The sequence below is a fragment of the Leuciscus leuciscus genome, assembly GCF_965113295.1.
Source record: "Leuciscus leuciscus genome assembly, chromosome: 23".
In the NCBI taxonomy this organism is placed as follows: Eukaryota; Metazoa; Chordata; class Actinopteri; order Cypriniformes; family Leuciscidae; genus Leuciscus; species Leuciscus leuciscus.
In genome coordinates this window covers 26,065,783-26,081,429 of record NC_138747.1, presented here as the reverse complement: position 1 = coordinate 26,081,429, position 15,647 = coordinate 26,065,783, and the positions used below count along the sequence as shown (strand labels likewise).

Sequence of the window (15,647 nt, the reverse complement as noted above, 5' to 3'; positions counted from 1 at the left end):
TTTGTTTTCCTTTATTTATATTTAACAATGTTAAAATATTTAGATTAAAATAAATCATAGCCCAGGGCCATAGGCCATCAATAAACTAGAGACTCTGTACGTCCTTACGAAAAAGAAGTTTATTCGAGTGTGCTATTTGTACACTTCTTTTAAACTAAAAATAACTCTACTTTTTCTGTACTTCCCAGAAATATAGTTATAGGCTACTTCTCGAAAATATACTTAAAATTGCACGTAAACTTGAACAGAAATACTTGTACTCAAATCTTTTGATCGAGAATCAAGTATACTATACTTGGCCTGTAGTTTACTCTTTTGATTGAGTAGCCTATTAAATACCTTTCACATAGTTTTACTTTTACATACTGTCTTATAAACGTATATTGTTTGAAAATATTGATTTATATATATTTTTTAAAACGTGTATTCCTAATTCTGAGTATCTGAATATGTGTGTAGGGTAGGCTATTATAGCCTATGACATCTTCTGAAAGAGTACTGAATCTCCTGATCAAAACACAGGTGAAGAAGAGGCAGAAACAAACAAGTGATAGAAGATTGCTTACGCAAATGTAAAATAACGCGATCGCCCATCAAACATTAAACAGGACATAAGTTAAAAACTGCCTAACGTTACCGAATGAAATGTTGAACCCAAGAAGAGGAAACGACTGTGAAGCTTTGAGGTGTTGATGGACTCGATTCTACGACATCTGTGTTTTGATCATCGTTCTGAATCCCACCCGGACGACAAAATGCGATTTTCTTAGCCTTTTGTTTAAAATGTTTTTTTCTTTTATTTTTTCTTTATGAAACTTACCCACATACAATTGTTGATATAGAAGGATGCTCGAATAAATGCTCGAATAATTTTTTTTTTTAAATGGAGAGGGTTAAAGGTATATTTCAACTATAAAAATGAATAGGCTACCTAAATAGGAACATAGTATACTTAAAGTGCAATATATATATATATATATATATATATATATATATATATATATATATATATATAGTAAACAATAAGTATGATGTTATATTCACTTAAAGAAAAATGGCAAGTACATGCAGTATATAACTACTAAACCAGTAGTTTACTAAGAATATACTTCAAACTGTACTTTCATAAACTATCAGTATACCTATAGGTTCAGTACAAATGAAAAACATAGTTGTGTACTCTACTGTATGCTTTTATACAAAGTGGGCCAATTTAGTCTTAAGTAGTATTGAAACAGTAGACTTACAAGTATACTTCTATTACATTGATATTCGTATAATTTCTACTTAAAGTATTCTTAAAATATATTTGAACTTTACTTAAGCATTCTTAAAATGAACTTATTTTTTTTGTAATGGTGACAATATTTATCATGTTTTTATTTTGAAAGGGAAAGACATGTTTTTTATTTAAATGCATTTCAGCCTCATATAACCCGTAGATAGGTGTATATGTAAATGCTGTAGCCCAATGGATTTGTCTTCATTCATTTCTATTTGACTTCCTGCTGTAACAAGTGTGTTTGATCTGTCATCTGTGCTTCAGGAAACTGCTGCAGTCTGCCTCTCAGTTCAGCCGTACTCACATGACATGAAACTCTGGAGATAAAACACATGGTAAGGACACCTTGATCTTCTTTCTGGTGAAACTAACATAAATTAGCATTTTCTATGCTCCATATAATCATTACTGATGAAATGTTTAGTTGATTCTGATACTGATAGCCTATTATAAAATTGACAAACATAAAATCTAAACAGTCACTGCTCATGTTATAAGTTATTATTTGTATTTTTTTGGGGGCAATTATAATTATTTAAATAAAAAATAAAAAGCTGACCATTGTTCAAAGGCTGTGTCACACAGTGATCTGTACTCCAGTGTTTTTGTTCATCATCAGCAGGCGAGACCCCTAAATCCTAAACGCGTGTGGTTGAGTTATTCAGAGATCTGTTTACTCTGAGAAGCAGTGAGGAGACTCTAACCATGTTTTTTATATATATTTATATATATATATATAACCAAGATAATATTTAACCCGGGGGTAATGTAATTCAGCGTTGTCTTGTTACATGTTGTTCATTCTTTTTTCACACTGTATACTTTTAGCAACTTTTCAACATCCTTTCAAAATGATAATGAGAAAATAAAAAGCTGTTAAATATACCTGGAAAACTTTTCCATATCCTTAAATTTCACACTTAATCACTTTTATATGATTATAATTTAGGCCTATTATAATAGATAATATAACAGGTAAACACACATACACACACACACACACATGTCTGGTTCACTAGCTTTGTGGGGACTATCCACAGACGTAATGGCTTTTATGCTGTACAAACTGTATATTCTCTCCTCTTACACTAACTCTACCCCTAAACCTAAAACTAATTCTGTATGATTTATATGCTTGTTTCCTTATGGGGGCCTCAATTTAGGTTCCCACAGTGACACAAGTCCCCATGAGTCAGTGTGTATTCAGGGGTGTGTCCCCACCGGGATAAAAAAACATGGAGACACACACATACACACATATATATATATATATTGAATTATTGAACTTTGGACTGAAATAAGTGATTACTTAAATGCGATTGTTGATGTAGTTAATCAAACGCTGGGCAACCACCATAAACTAGAGATATTCTGTTTAGTGGTCAGTCTTATTACAAAATGGGGGAAAAAAAGACTTGTGTTTCCTTTCCCCTACAATATAATAGTGTGAATATTATAGTGTAATCTTAAAGTGTGAGTGTGATAATGGAATGTGGCTAGAACAGATTTGACAAAGCTTTCGTTTTTCTTTTGTCATTGACACGAGTTGCGTTTTTAGCAAGGCATGCAGCTGAAGGCTCACTATTGGCTGCCATTTCTATAGCAACCACTGTTGAGTGATGTGCTGTGCAAAGGTGTGTGGTTGAAGACACTTCCTGTGCCTCACTATTGTTCTGAATCTGCTGTTCGCTTCATGACAGTTCATTATCTTCCCCCCAATGTTTGATGTCGTGAAGTTGCATAAAATATGATGCAGGTTAGCAGATGCATCAAATGTATGTACTCACCATTTAAAGAATGTAATAAGGACAAATCAGAAACATGCACTACCCAGTCTTAATGAGGGTAGAAGATGCTATGATGACATTGTGTGGTCTGAGGTCTATTGTAGTCCATTCTGCTAACACCACAGAGATGGCACACTTCTGCTAAAACTTCTACCTTCCCCTACTGGTTTTGACCAGTGCCTATTTTTCAACAAACAAACAACAATGCATTCTATTGAAATTAAGTCCGCTGAGCTGAAGGTTTCGGGTTCATTACAAGTTAAACTATCGATAGCATCTGTGGCCTACTGTTGATTACCACAGAAAATTATTTCGACTCGGCCCTCAGTTTATTAGGACAAACAAAGATGCAAATAAAAGAACGTGATTGTATTAATGCGCTTACAATGGAAGTCTTCTCATTTTTGGTTAAACATGGTGTTAACTTTCAAATATTCAAATCAAGGTTTGATCACATAAGCGAAATTGCAGCAAAATTTCCAGTTGTCCACTATCAATAATGTAGTGATGGGTGAAGTACGGCTCACACAGAAGTCAATTTCAAACCAAGTAGCATTCGTAAAATTTGCATAAAAAACCTGATGCAAAATCTTTATTATGAAATGTTTTACCTTTAATGGATGTCGCTGAGCAACGTTAAATGTGATCAAGGATGAGGTTTGAGTTTATCAGTTGGGAAATGATTGGTTCTTGTAAAGTGGGCATTACATACAGTACTAGAACAGAGCCAGACGGTTGGATGGGGAGACTGAAAAGTAAAAGGAATATGTGAATGAATGTCATTTTTGATATTCTGATATTTTGAAGATAAACAAGACCAAGAAGTACAATGCCTTGCAATGCCCCATAGATTTATAATAGTCAGTGAATTAATGCTAGTCAGTTCGTATGGGGTTTTCAATGACTGATTCTTAAAACTAGATTTTGGTAATAAACTCATGCCTCAGTTGATGACTTATTACAGTGAATTATTTCTAGTTAAAATAATTTTCTCTACTCCAAAAAGCTTAATGTATTTTAAACCTATAACATTCAGGGGTGTCAAACTCATTTTCACTGAGGGCCACTTCAGCATTATGGCTGCCCTCAAAGGGCCGGTTGTAACTGTAAGACTTTTAAAATGTTAATATATTGTCTCTTTATTTGATTATTACTTATTTAAGTTACAAATATTGTATATGCATTTGCAGGGGTGTTTCTAGGTTTTAAAAACATCAGGGGATGAGCCCGAAACATCAGGAGCTGGGTAATAATGATTTGATACAGATAATATTGTATTATTGTATATATGCAAGGGCAAACTGGCTCAAAATTCAGCTCTGGCACTGTACTAGCCACACCAGCACACATTACCACACAGTCATGCGTATTCAAATGTGAGGTAGTTAGGGGGGTTCGGGGGCATGCTCCCCTGATAAAATTTGGATTTCTCTGACCTACATATGTGCATTTTAAGGCGTTTAAAGGCCAAATTTTTTTGGGGATAACAATAGCTTGTTTAAAAGCATGTCAGTGGGCAGTAGCATAAATTATTTGTCAAGATAACAGATTCTTAAAAATGAGAATGAGGATAAATGTTGCAATGAATGATCCACACTACAAAATGGACTGCAGAATGTTTCTGCTTATTGTTGACAATACACATATTCCAAACGGGAATGGCCTTAAATGAGAAATCTTTCAAGGATTATTTTGCATAGATGTTACATTTCAATCAAAAACCAGTGCAATCTTTTTAAAACTAATCAGTTTAAAGTTCAATTGTTCACTCCTAAAGACAGTCACTTGTCGCCACCTACTGGCTTAATGATGCAAGTGGTGCAAACACAGACAAGCGGGGTGATACAAATGGTGAAAAGGCTAATACTGGTACCTATTTTAAAATAATATAAAATATCAATATATTATTCTTTAATCAGTTCTATGCAGCAGAATCAGATTTAACAGATTTTTTTTTTTACCAATTGTCGAAATAAAGTAGGCCTATAGAACTACAAAGCTATTTTTGTCAGAGCAGGAGCAGATCAGGGAGAGGGCCAGTGAACGAGAGGATCGTGATTCGTGTAATTTTACCAGTGTTGCCCAGCACGGCTATACACCATGTTACAGCAGAGTAGTAGGCCTACTATTGCAAAAAGAAACAAGTCCAGAGAAATTTCATGTCGGTACGTTTTTTAAGCGGACTTTGCCTTTCCAATGAGCGTGAGCAGAACTCGCAACACTCACTCACACACACACACACACACACACACACACACACACACACACACACACACACACACGGAGGTTGCTTGCGGAACATTGAGCAGAACGCGCTGTGGACACGGAGCAGAGAGCACAGCGCAGTGAGCGCACACACACAGCGGAACCGAGGGGAACGGAACGAAGTTATGCATCTTCGGAAGCGGACTCGCACGCAAAGTCATAAAACACGCTGAGCCAGAGTCAAACCATCGCCGAACACGGAGGGGCGCGGCGGCTTTTTTCCGCAATATTTTCGGCAGCCTAAATTTTATTGCATTCCTAATTTTAAGACACCCATATGCTCTCGCGGGCCACATAAAATAATGTGGCGGGCCGGATTTGGCCCGCGGGCCTTGAGTTTGACACATGTGTTTGAAGTGAGACAGATCTATCCATCCATTCGTCACAAGTATTCATCACTATAGCTCAGATAGTGAATTTTTTTGTTGTTGAAAACTCACATCTGCTCTGTTGCCTGCATATAAACTGTTTTTTCCCTCTGACACTTGTTAATATTGTGTGGTAAAGCACCCACAAGGTCAGATGCTGTTTATATGGATGTTTATATGACAGAAGCCATCAGTGCTACAACCGTGTCATGTACTGGTTGTCCTAGTTCCTCTCGGCAGAAACACAACATTTCAGTCTAACATCACAACATCTTACTGCAAATTATTAACTCAGAATGGTCATTTTATTCATAGGGTTGGTCTGCTACTTATTTAATAACTGATTGAACAGGATATATTTCTTTTGATTTTCATAAGTGCACTTTTGACTTTTTTCATATAGTTACACTTTTACATTTATAATAAACTGATAACCACCTTAAAAACACAAGAGAAAGTCACACAATGAATCAAACATTGAAGCACATGAAGCTTCTCTACAAGTTAAGGTACTGAAGCTAATGTATAGAACTTGCACAGTCATGCACACAAATGCAAAACACCATCATGGTAACATAGGCTATATGACACTAAAATAATGCAATAAACATTCATTTAACAAAATGTAACAAGAAGCCCTAATGTACATTTAAAAACTATTTTAATGAAAAATCATCAAGTGTGAGCACACAGAATATTCAGGAAAATGTCAATTTATGTTTTTTCATTGTAAATTAGGATGACTTGACTACATTTAACAGTATTTTACTGTAAAATTGCATGAAATGTCTCATTAGATCTATTGCATTTATCACCATATAAAGTAAGGGAACATACTAGTAACAAGTTAACAGGTTTTTACCTGTGAAATGCACAAGTCAGAAGGGAACTTGAATTGTTTTAGAGCTCAAATGAGAATTAATTTTATTTTCTTGATAGGAAGAAAATGTAGATGTCAAGGCCATCCGGGCCAGATTGCAGTTAGAAATGGCAGGTTCCGGAGGTGTATCCGCCATCAGACCTCTCACGGTTGGTGCGCTGCCAGAGTCTTTAACCAATGGAGTGCTCCGAAACAAGACTTCAGTTGTGCCTCCAAGAGCAATCATTCCTCTGAACTCTTCAAGTGAACCAAAGATGTTTCACTCAGGCCCTCAAGGAGTGTTTCCAAGACCTCCTCCCGCTCATCGTTTAGGAGCCCAGGAGAGTCCTAAAATGGCCCCTACGGAGGTCAATGTGCCGAGCAGAGTCAAAATGACAGGAGAACTTCTTCAGAGCAAGATACTAAAACAGCAAAGCGTCATGAAAGAGCCTTCTACTTTCAAACCGCCACTGCCGGGCCAAAGGAGCATCTCGGAGGTAGTACCGCTAAGGAAGCCGCTTCCCAATGTCGGGGCACGACCGTCAAAACCAAAACGGCCTCCATCTGTAAATCTGGATCACTTTCGGAAAAAAGCCCCTGTTGTTCTTCCCAAAAGATCAATAGAATCACAATGTTTGAAAGGTAGGAGCTATTTTGAATGGAAAACAAATGCCTTTTCAAACTTTTATTACAAATCAGTAATAAAAACAGATAACTCATCAATAAATATTTGCATTTATTGGTCATTTTACTTATGATCTAGTACAGGAATTTATAATGTTAGCTATTGTTCATAGACTTTTTCCATGACATGTTAAGCAAGACTCTGTGTTGAATAAGTTTTAACAGAAAAGCTGTTTTACTTGATATATTTGTGTTTGATCAGGACCAGCAAGACCCCCAAATAAACCCAGCCAGTGGACATCATCGTTTCCAGAATTGTGAGTAATATCTGGTTGTTCAATATGTAGTTGTCTAGATTGCCAGTGCGGAAGGGAAAGCAAACTGTAACAAAGGTATAAAGTTTTCCATATCAGTATTGTATCTCTGAAGTATAAAGAGACAATCATTCTGAATTGCACAACACAACACCTTCAATTCTATTGTGTCGCTTTATGCATGCATCTTACAGTGCAAACTTTCATCCTGGAAGTATGTGGGTGTAAAGCACGCTCTGTGGCATTTCCTGACTCTTTATGTAGATTCTTATGAAACCAGCTCAGAAAAGCATGTATTGTGTTGCATTATGTTTATCGGTTGTTTTTATCCCACTGTATTGTCATTAGTAAATGTAAAGTATGTTTGTTGTCAATGAGTCTGATTGGGTAAGTATCTGATCTGATCTAACTCTCCTTTGTGTTGTCTGGATCAGAGATGTGCCCCCGGAGCAGGAAACGTATGATGACATCAGCGCACTCCCACCACCTCCTCCCCCGCCTCCCAAGCCAAGAGGTAAACATGAATATATTCTTTTGAATTTTGCTTGGTGGGCGATAAAGCAGAAGAAAGAATCTCATAGATTTACATTGAGCGACCCAAGCCATATCTGGAGATCAGATTATCATAGACTCGAGGGTGGGCTCTTTAAACTCATGCCAGTAAGAAACCACATAGCAATGGGCTAAAAAACCACAAAGCAGTGCCCTGGTGACCATTCACAACACCATAGCACTGTGGCGGGCAAAATATTATCTTGCATGTGTCTCAAATGTGTTGTGTGTGTGTATTTTTTTCTTTACTATGTGAAGCAGATAATTACAGAATTATTTCCATTAAAAAAAATACATTCACCAATCTCATACTTCATGTTGCAGACTCATGGACTGACAGTTACCCTTCTCAGCACGAGGTGGGTTATTTTTGCGTGTATGTGTGTCAGAACAAGTGAAAGTGAGGATGTATGTTTAAGGGTCTCCATGTGCTGTGGTTACAGTGCTGTAGTGCAGTCTAGCATGTGCTCTAATATGCTATTTTTTTGTATTGTAGGACAGTGATCAAGATATCTATGAAGACCCAGACATGTAAGTCAAAAATTTACAACCATGCATTTACAAAACATTTACGATACAAAGATCCCTCCCACACCACCCAGACCATTACTGAAACTGAACTGCAAAATCAGCTTGTTCACAAATGTTCATAATTATGATGCCACAAACATGAACACATTAAAATGCACCCCTATGCTTAAACTCACTACTTCAGACGTAAGTGCCCTCTAGAAACTTGCGTTCTGCAAGTGAACGGCGCCTTGTGGTGCCATCCCGAAGAGACACAAAATCACTTTACCTTAACTGTTCCCTGCTGGTGGAATGACCTGCCTAAATCAACCCGAGCAGCTGAGCCATTTTCAAGAAATGGCTTTTTCGTCAACACTTGGTCCATTAATAGTAACACTTACTATTCTATTCTGTACGTCTATTTATTTTTTATTTATAAAAAATAAATAAAAAATCCTACGTGTACTGTGCTGGACTAACTGGGACTGGTCACAGCACTTGCATATTGTTGACCTATTGTTGGTTTGATTGCTTCTCTTGCTCTATTCATTTGTAAGTCACTCTGGATAAAAGCGTCTGCTAAATGATTCAATATAAATGTAAAATTGCACCGCTTGAATTCATGATATATTGATACCTTATCTGATATTGATCAATATTAGAAAAGTTGTATTGATAACGGTCGATATTGGATATTTAATATTTAATTGCATGCTAGTTTCCCCTATTTAAACAACATTTGCTGTCACCTAAGTGTTTTAAACTCTTTATAATTTATTAAAAATGTTAAACGTAATCTTTAACAAGTCTAAATGAATACCCATTTTTGTACTGTACATTATAATGTGGTGCTAAATTTATGTGTTGTATTATTTGTAATGTATTTGCTAGTGTTTTATTTATAAAATTATTATTAATTTAAGTTTAAATTTGGAGGTCAGCAAATAAATGAATACTTTTATTCAGCAATGATGCATTAAATAATCCAAAGTGACAATAAACTGTTCCAAATGAATGGTGTTCTTTTGAACTTTATATTCTTCAAAGAATCCTGATTTTTTTTATCAGTTTCCACCAATAAATAAATACAATTTTCAAAATTGATAATAACAAGAAATGTTTTATAATAACAAGAAATCAGCATATTTGAATGATTTCTGAAGGATCATGTGACACTGTAATGATGCTGAAAATTCACCTTTGATCACAGGAATAAATTAGAATTTAAAATATATTAAAATAGAAACAGTTATTTTAAATTGTAATAAAATTTCACAATATTACTATTTTACTGCATTTTTAATCAAATAAATGCAGCCTTGGTAAACATGAGAGTTGCCCTTTTTTAACTGTAGTGTACTTCAAACCACTTGAAATGGTTTATTTGTTTATCTTATTGACCTTAAGATGAAAATAACTACTGGCTTATTGGTATCTGCCTCAATTTTAATATTGGTGCATCCCTGTATATAAGTCTAAAAAGTACAATAGCAAAAATACTGTAGCTTATTCAATTGTAAGGGTATAAGATGGTCTTGCAAAACTTTTAGTACAAGAAATCTATAATCTATGAATAAATATCTTGTTATATTACATCCATATGTACTGACAGCCTCAGACTGCAGAACAATCACTTAAATTATAACCTTTAAAAGAAATGTTCACCCTAAAATTAACATTATTCTTTACTCTAACTCAATTCACTCACCCTCATGAAATTACTCTTTCCAGCAAAATGAAAGCAAAAAGAGTAGCATGAACATTCTTCAGAATTTCTCCTTTTGTGTTCCACTGAAGACAGTGAGTGAATTTGGTTTGAACTGTTCCTTTAATTTTAACCATATTTCTATATGTTGCAGACCTGTTCCTGCTGAGAGGAGAGTCTCAAAAGAGAATAAAAAGGGAGAGCTGGACAAGAAAGAACTGAAGGAAACACAGAAGCGGGAAAACGAGTATAGAAAAAAATTTAAGGTAACAATTTTGTCTGTGTTGAAGCTAAAAAGAGGCAGGATGTCATGAATGTGTTTATGTGCGTTTTCGCATGCTTCCTGCAGACATTCGCATGTTCATACTCGTGTTTGATCACACAGCTGAATGGACCTATTGAGGTGATCCACATGGCTCGTGTGCGAGAGGACTGGCAGGGAGGAAAGAATGACCTGATGGTGCGACAGGGTGAGAACGTGGAGATCATCCGTGTGAACAACAACCCTGAAGGGAAATGGCTGGCACGAAACATGAGGGGCAGCTGTAAGTCAAATAAGCTTAAGTTTGCATAAGCTGAAGTCCTGAACTGTGACATGATCATGTGAAAATCATGTTTACAGCAAAGCACTTACAGTGGAATTCTACTCCGCTTTAAATCAGACACAGAGATAAAGTAGTGCAGTAAGGTTACATTTATTATTTATGAATTATAACATTTATTTGAATGAATTATGTCCGTTCACACCAAGAAGGATAACTATATTAGAGTCCACACCAGCGGACTGTGTCGTCCTATTTATTGTAAGTGTGTTGTCTGTTACTTTAAATGCTCAAGCTCATTTCAGCAGGATGGATTCTGATTGGCTGATTAGTATTCAGACAGACCATGATATATTTGAACTGTAAATATTGTATAATTATCCTTTTGGCTGTGGGATTGCAGTTCTAGGTGGAAGAACTGATCATGTAATAATTTAGTAATCATTCATTTCTTCAATCATTTAGTGTGCCTAAATCCAGCCTCTTTCTTACAATCAAATTCAAGCTCACATTCAGATCTTCCTCCACTCAATGGAAGTTCAATCGTTGTATTAAACCAAGTCCCCGCCCTGCATTTTTTCTTTTTCGATATTCCCATTCACTCGGACATATGTCACAATGAAAAAAAGGATCTGTTTCTACTTTCATTTCGTCAAAACTTTTACTTATATTTAACTACATTTTAACCCAGCATCTTTTTTAAAAGTCTATCTAGCTATCAACTTGGCTGGACAATTTCTTAATAACCAAAGAAAAAGAAAAAAACCAGTAAAATATTCATAAAGTTATGAATATGTGTTAACCATTGCAGTTGGCTACATCAGTAACTCCTGTGTGGATGTGGATTATGAGGAAGTGAAGCGTAAAATCCGTGGTCAAGCCACCCCGTCCTTCCAGCCTTCTGTAGGCCGGGCCATCGACCCAGAATTTTATGATGATATCGGCTCCAGCGACCAACTGGACAGGTGAGACCTCAAGCCTCATGTTGAGGGAAGACAGAGGATGTTTCTTATATGACTCAAAAGTTTGAGCTCATATTGTGTTTTCTTCTTCTCTTTGCAGCAGTTTCCAAAGTGATGGTGAGTTAACGTACACGACTAATCTTTTAGAGGGCTTTTATGCATTGGTTTGAAAAGTCTATTTTCAGAGATTGTTTTGCATGGATTGATATGTTTGGGGTCTTCTATTCTCAGATGTTTATGATGATGTGGACCATGAGTTTCCTCCTCCTCCCCCAGAGATCAGGTGTCTATTGTCTTTCTTTCTTTTGTTTTAACAAATGGACCGTAGTCACCAATATTTAATTTTACACAAATGAAAATGAGGCTGTGAGAGAACAGATTGCACTCTTAGAAGAAACGTTAAAGTTACCTTAAAGTCCTCATGAAATCAAAATTGAAGTTTTTTGTCTTTTAGTTTGAACATGTTAGACTTAATGTTATCGAAAAGCTAGTGTACTACAAAACTATGACCAAATTTGTGTCCCGCCCCTACATTAAAAATAGACGCTGAAGCTGTGGCTAAAATCTGTCACTTATTCACACATTTACTATTTTCGACATGGTGAATGACACATACTATTTACATTTGGCACATACATTTACTATTTTCGACATGGTGAATGGCCTATACCCACTATAAAGGGTACAGGGAAAAATTCAGACAGTGTAAATATAGTTTCCATTGGGGTGAATGAAGTTTGGTTTCACGTTAGTGTCACGCGAACCCCTGCTGCGCACACACAGTCTGCTCCGGTCCAGAGACACGATACACAGAGCGGAGTGTGAAAGATGTGCAAGTCAAGTAGATTAGGAGGAGAAACGGTTCGAGATTTGGAGGAAACTGGGGCTTTACCGAGCTCAATGGCTCTGGCCGAGCTTTGATATAAACCAAACACTATTGGCTATTTTAAAAAAGGGGAGGAGCTGTTTGATATGTTATTACTTGTATTCCTGTTTCAGTGGAAATTAAGTCAACACTAAATAATGCTGTGCGTTTCAAGGCACTTCAGTGGAGCTTTAAGGGTTCTGTGAGGTGCTTCTTTTATGGGTTTTTATCATGGGATCATTTTATGGATTTAATTAAAATTATTTAATCATGGCTTATTTTGTATAAAGTTTGTGAATCAAACAGCTCGTAAACATACTTCATGACCAGAAAAAACAAAGCAATAACCCATTAAACATTATGCAATCATTTAAGACATTTCTCCTTATATAGAACCTTTTTTCCGTCTGTTTAGTGCGTTCTACTGTTGTGTGCCTTAGTGTCGATCACTCGGATGATGGAACTACAAAATACGACTGAAAATAATAATAATTTAAAAAACCTAGGTTGCCAATATTTGACTTGACTTAGACGTAGAACATCACAGACTCATTTTCATTTACTAAAGGTGTGGCCACAAGTTGTTTGGGGAATTTTCGCTGGCGAAATTCAGTCATTTCAATAGGAATCCATGCAATTTAGAATTTCGCATGAGGGTGAAAGATTTCCCCATGCAGATTTCACAGCGAGTTCAAGTTGGTCACGTAGATTTGCTGCGTTGACCATCAGAAAGCTGCTTGGTTTGAAAGTGAGTTCTGTGTGATGTGTGCTTCAGGCCTGTACATCGCTACAGCTACACTGTGTAGACAATAGACAATGGACCTGCTTTTGCCTGCAAAATTTGCCAAAATTTCAGTGATGTGAACGCACCTTAAGGCATATATATGTCTGTGTTGTGTTCCATTACAAAACAAGCAATAACACCAATTGTTTCCCTTTTATTTGCTATTTTTGTGTCATATTGTATGTATGAAAGCTGCTGAAGTGTCTCTCTTCAGCTTGATGTGCTTTAAACAAAACTTTCTAAATCCCATTTGAATTGTATGTTAATGGATAACTAAAGTGTAAACTACCACAGAGGATAAAGAGAGCTTTTGTTTTAGCTTCCCTTACCTGAGGCCAGTGGCTTAAACATAGCTGCCAAGTTAAGACTGACCAGCTAACAATTAGTTAGGGCTAATCGGTCTTACTTTTCAGATACCCTTTTATTTTACTCCCTTAAAAAAGTTATAACCTACGGAGCCCCTAAAGGGACATTGTGAAGAAGAAAAAATTAGAAGGGAGGAAAACTTATTTGGCAATGCTTTTCCGTTCTCCCGCACATGTTTTTGCATTCCCACAAGAAACTTTGCGGTCAGTTATTTTTCCTCCCATCTCATATTTGTTTTCAACACTCTGTAAAAAACAGTCTTTTGACTTCAGAACAAATCAAATGTCTTTTTCTTTCAAAATTAACATCACACCCTGAATGGTTAGGTGTTTTTTATTATTATTATTATTTAAAATGTTCTGTGCACTAGTGAACATCATGCATATGAGAGTTAATATTAATACCATATGTTTTTGTTTAGCCATGATCCGAAAAAGGCCAAGCTGCAGGAGAAAGAGTTGAGAAAGAAATTCAAGGTAAATCTGTCTTTCTTTTGTCAATTTTTTTTAACGGTTTAACTTCAATTCTTGTTGATCATTGCCATGAGAAGCTGTAAGGTGTCTTAAATTGTAAAATATAAAAGATATCAAACTATTTAACAGTTTGAAGGGCCCATCCGAGTTCTGTACAGCATGATGGTGGACCCTAATGCCAGTTTGAAGAAGGTCGGGAACAAAGAGCTTCCGGTGATCCGTGGAGAGATTCTTGAGGTTATACAGGAGACCAGCAAGAAGCGAGTTCTGTGCCGTAATAGCGAGGGGAAATGTGAGTCAAACGCCTCCTGCTGGGAAATATATGCTATTGAAGCTTTGCCTTCTTTCTTCAGTTCTATTAAAACCAAGAGCACAGTGATTTAAAGATCAGCTTTTATTTTGAATACAATCATTTATCATGATTAAATGATTGTATACTCTTTCTCTTTGCACAGATGGATATGTGCCCTTGAATTACCTCCTGCATGAGTATGTATTCATTTATTTATATACAGTAATACACAATCCCCCGGTTTCATACACAAGGCATAAGCTGTTTGAGCTGTTTTAACTGAAAGCAACTTGCACTGGCATATCTTAAAATGTGTCAGTGCCGTTGTTTTGTTTCGAGATGCACAGCAGTAATGTTTCTTCTCTAAGGCACATTTATAAAAGCTACTTCAATGTCCTAATTAAACTAATCCTGGCTTAATCTAAGCCTTGTCTGTGAAACCAATTTGACTTTTTTTTCTTCCTTTTTTTAATGTTATCCTCTGTTATCATTTTCAGGGAGAATGATGTTTACGATGACATTGACAATGCTTCAGGTACATTCTTTTCTTTCTCCTAAATTAAATGTTTTACTTTTTAATGCTAGCTGTTGTAGTAGAAAAAAAAAATGTTTTATTAATTTTATTTGTAATTATATTAGCAAATAATTATAAAAAAATTTACATGATTTGATTTATTAATTGTGTATTTGTTTGTTTAATGGCAGATATATATGACAATGATGACAGCTGACCTGTTTGAAGATGATGGGGATTGAATGAAATGGTTTGAACCTATTTGCTTCAGGAAACTAAAGCTCAAAGTTTTGTATATTGTAGAAATAATTATTATCGAACATTATAATTATAAGAAGTATTATTATTGAAAGAAATATATTTTGTAAAGATTTTTACTTGTAATTATCATAGGGATGATTTAATATTTGTTAGATTTGATACCTGCTGTTAGATCTTTCTCTTTTGTGGTATTGACATTCCAGCACTGTTAAAAAAAGAAGAAAAGAAATAAAGATTTTATATTTCATTTGATATATTTATTTACTTATTTATTGGTGGTTCATTATTCACTTGTAAACGTGTAACTGTACTGTGTCACTGT

General features: G+C 35.7%; 1 protein-coding gene across 1 annotated transcript; it reads left to right on the top strand.

Moving 5' to 3' along the window:
* Window positions 1-1,490: 1,490 nt before the first annotated feature.
* On the top strand, window positions 1,491-15,577 carry LOC309487586 (FYN-binding protein 1). Its single transcript, XM_082155311.1, has 16 exons — window positions 1,491-1,617; window positions 6,642-7,203; window positions 7,448-7,502; window positions 7,934-8,013; window positions 8,376-8,410; window positions 8,548-8,582; window positions 10,421-10,532; window positions 10,652-10,811; window positions 11,620-11,773; window positions 11,871-11,887; window positions 12,002-12,053; window positions 14,207-14,261; window positions 14,388-14,550; window positions 14,714-14,747; window positions 15,048-15,085; window positions 15,256-15,577. Exons 1-16 carry the CDS (start codon window positions 1,615-1,617, stop codon window positions 15,279-15,281), a joined length of 1,581 nt encoding a protein of 526 aa, XP_082011437.1. The 5' UTR covers window positions 1,491-1,614; the 3' UTR covers window positions 15,282-15,577.
* The last annotated feature ends 70 nt before the right edge of the window (window positions 15,578-15,647 follow it).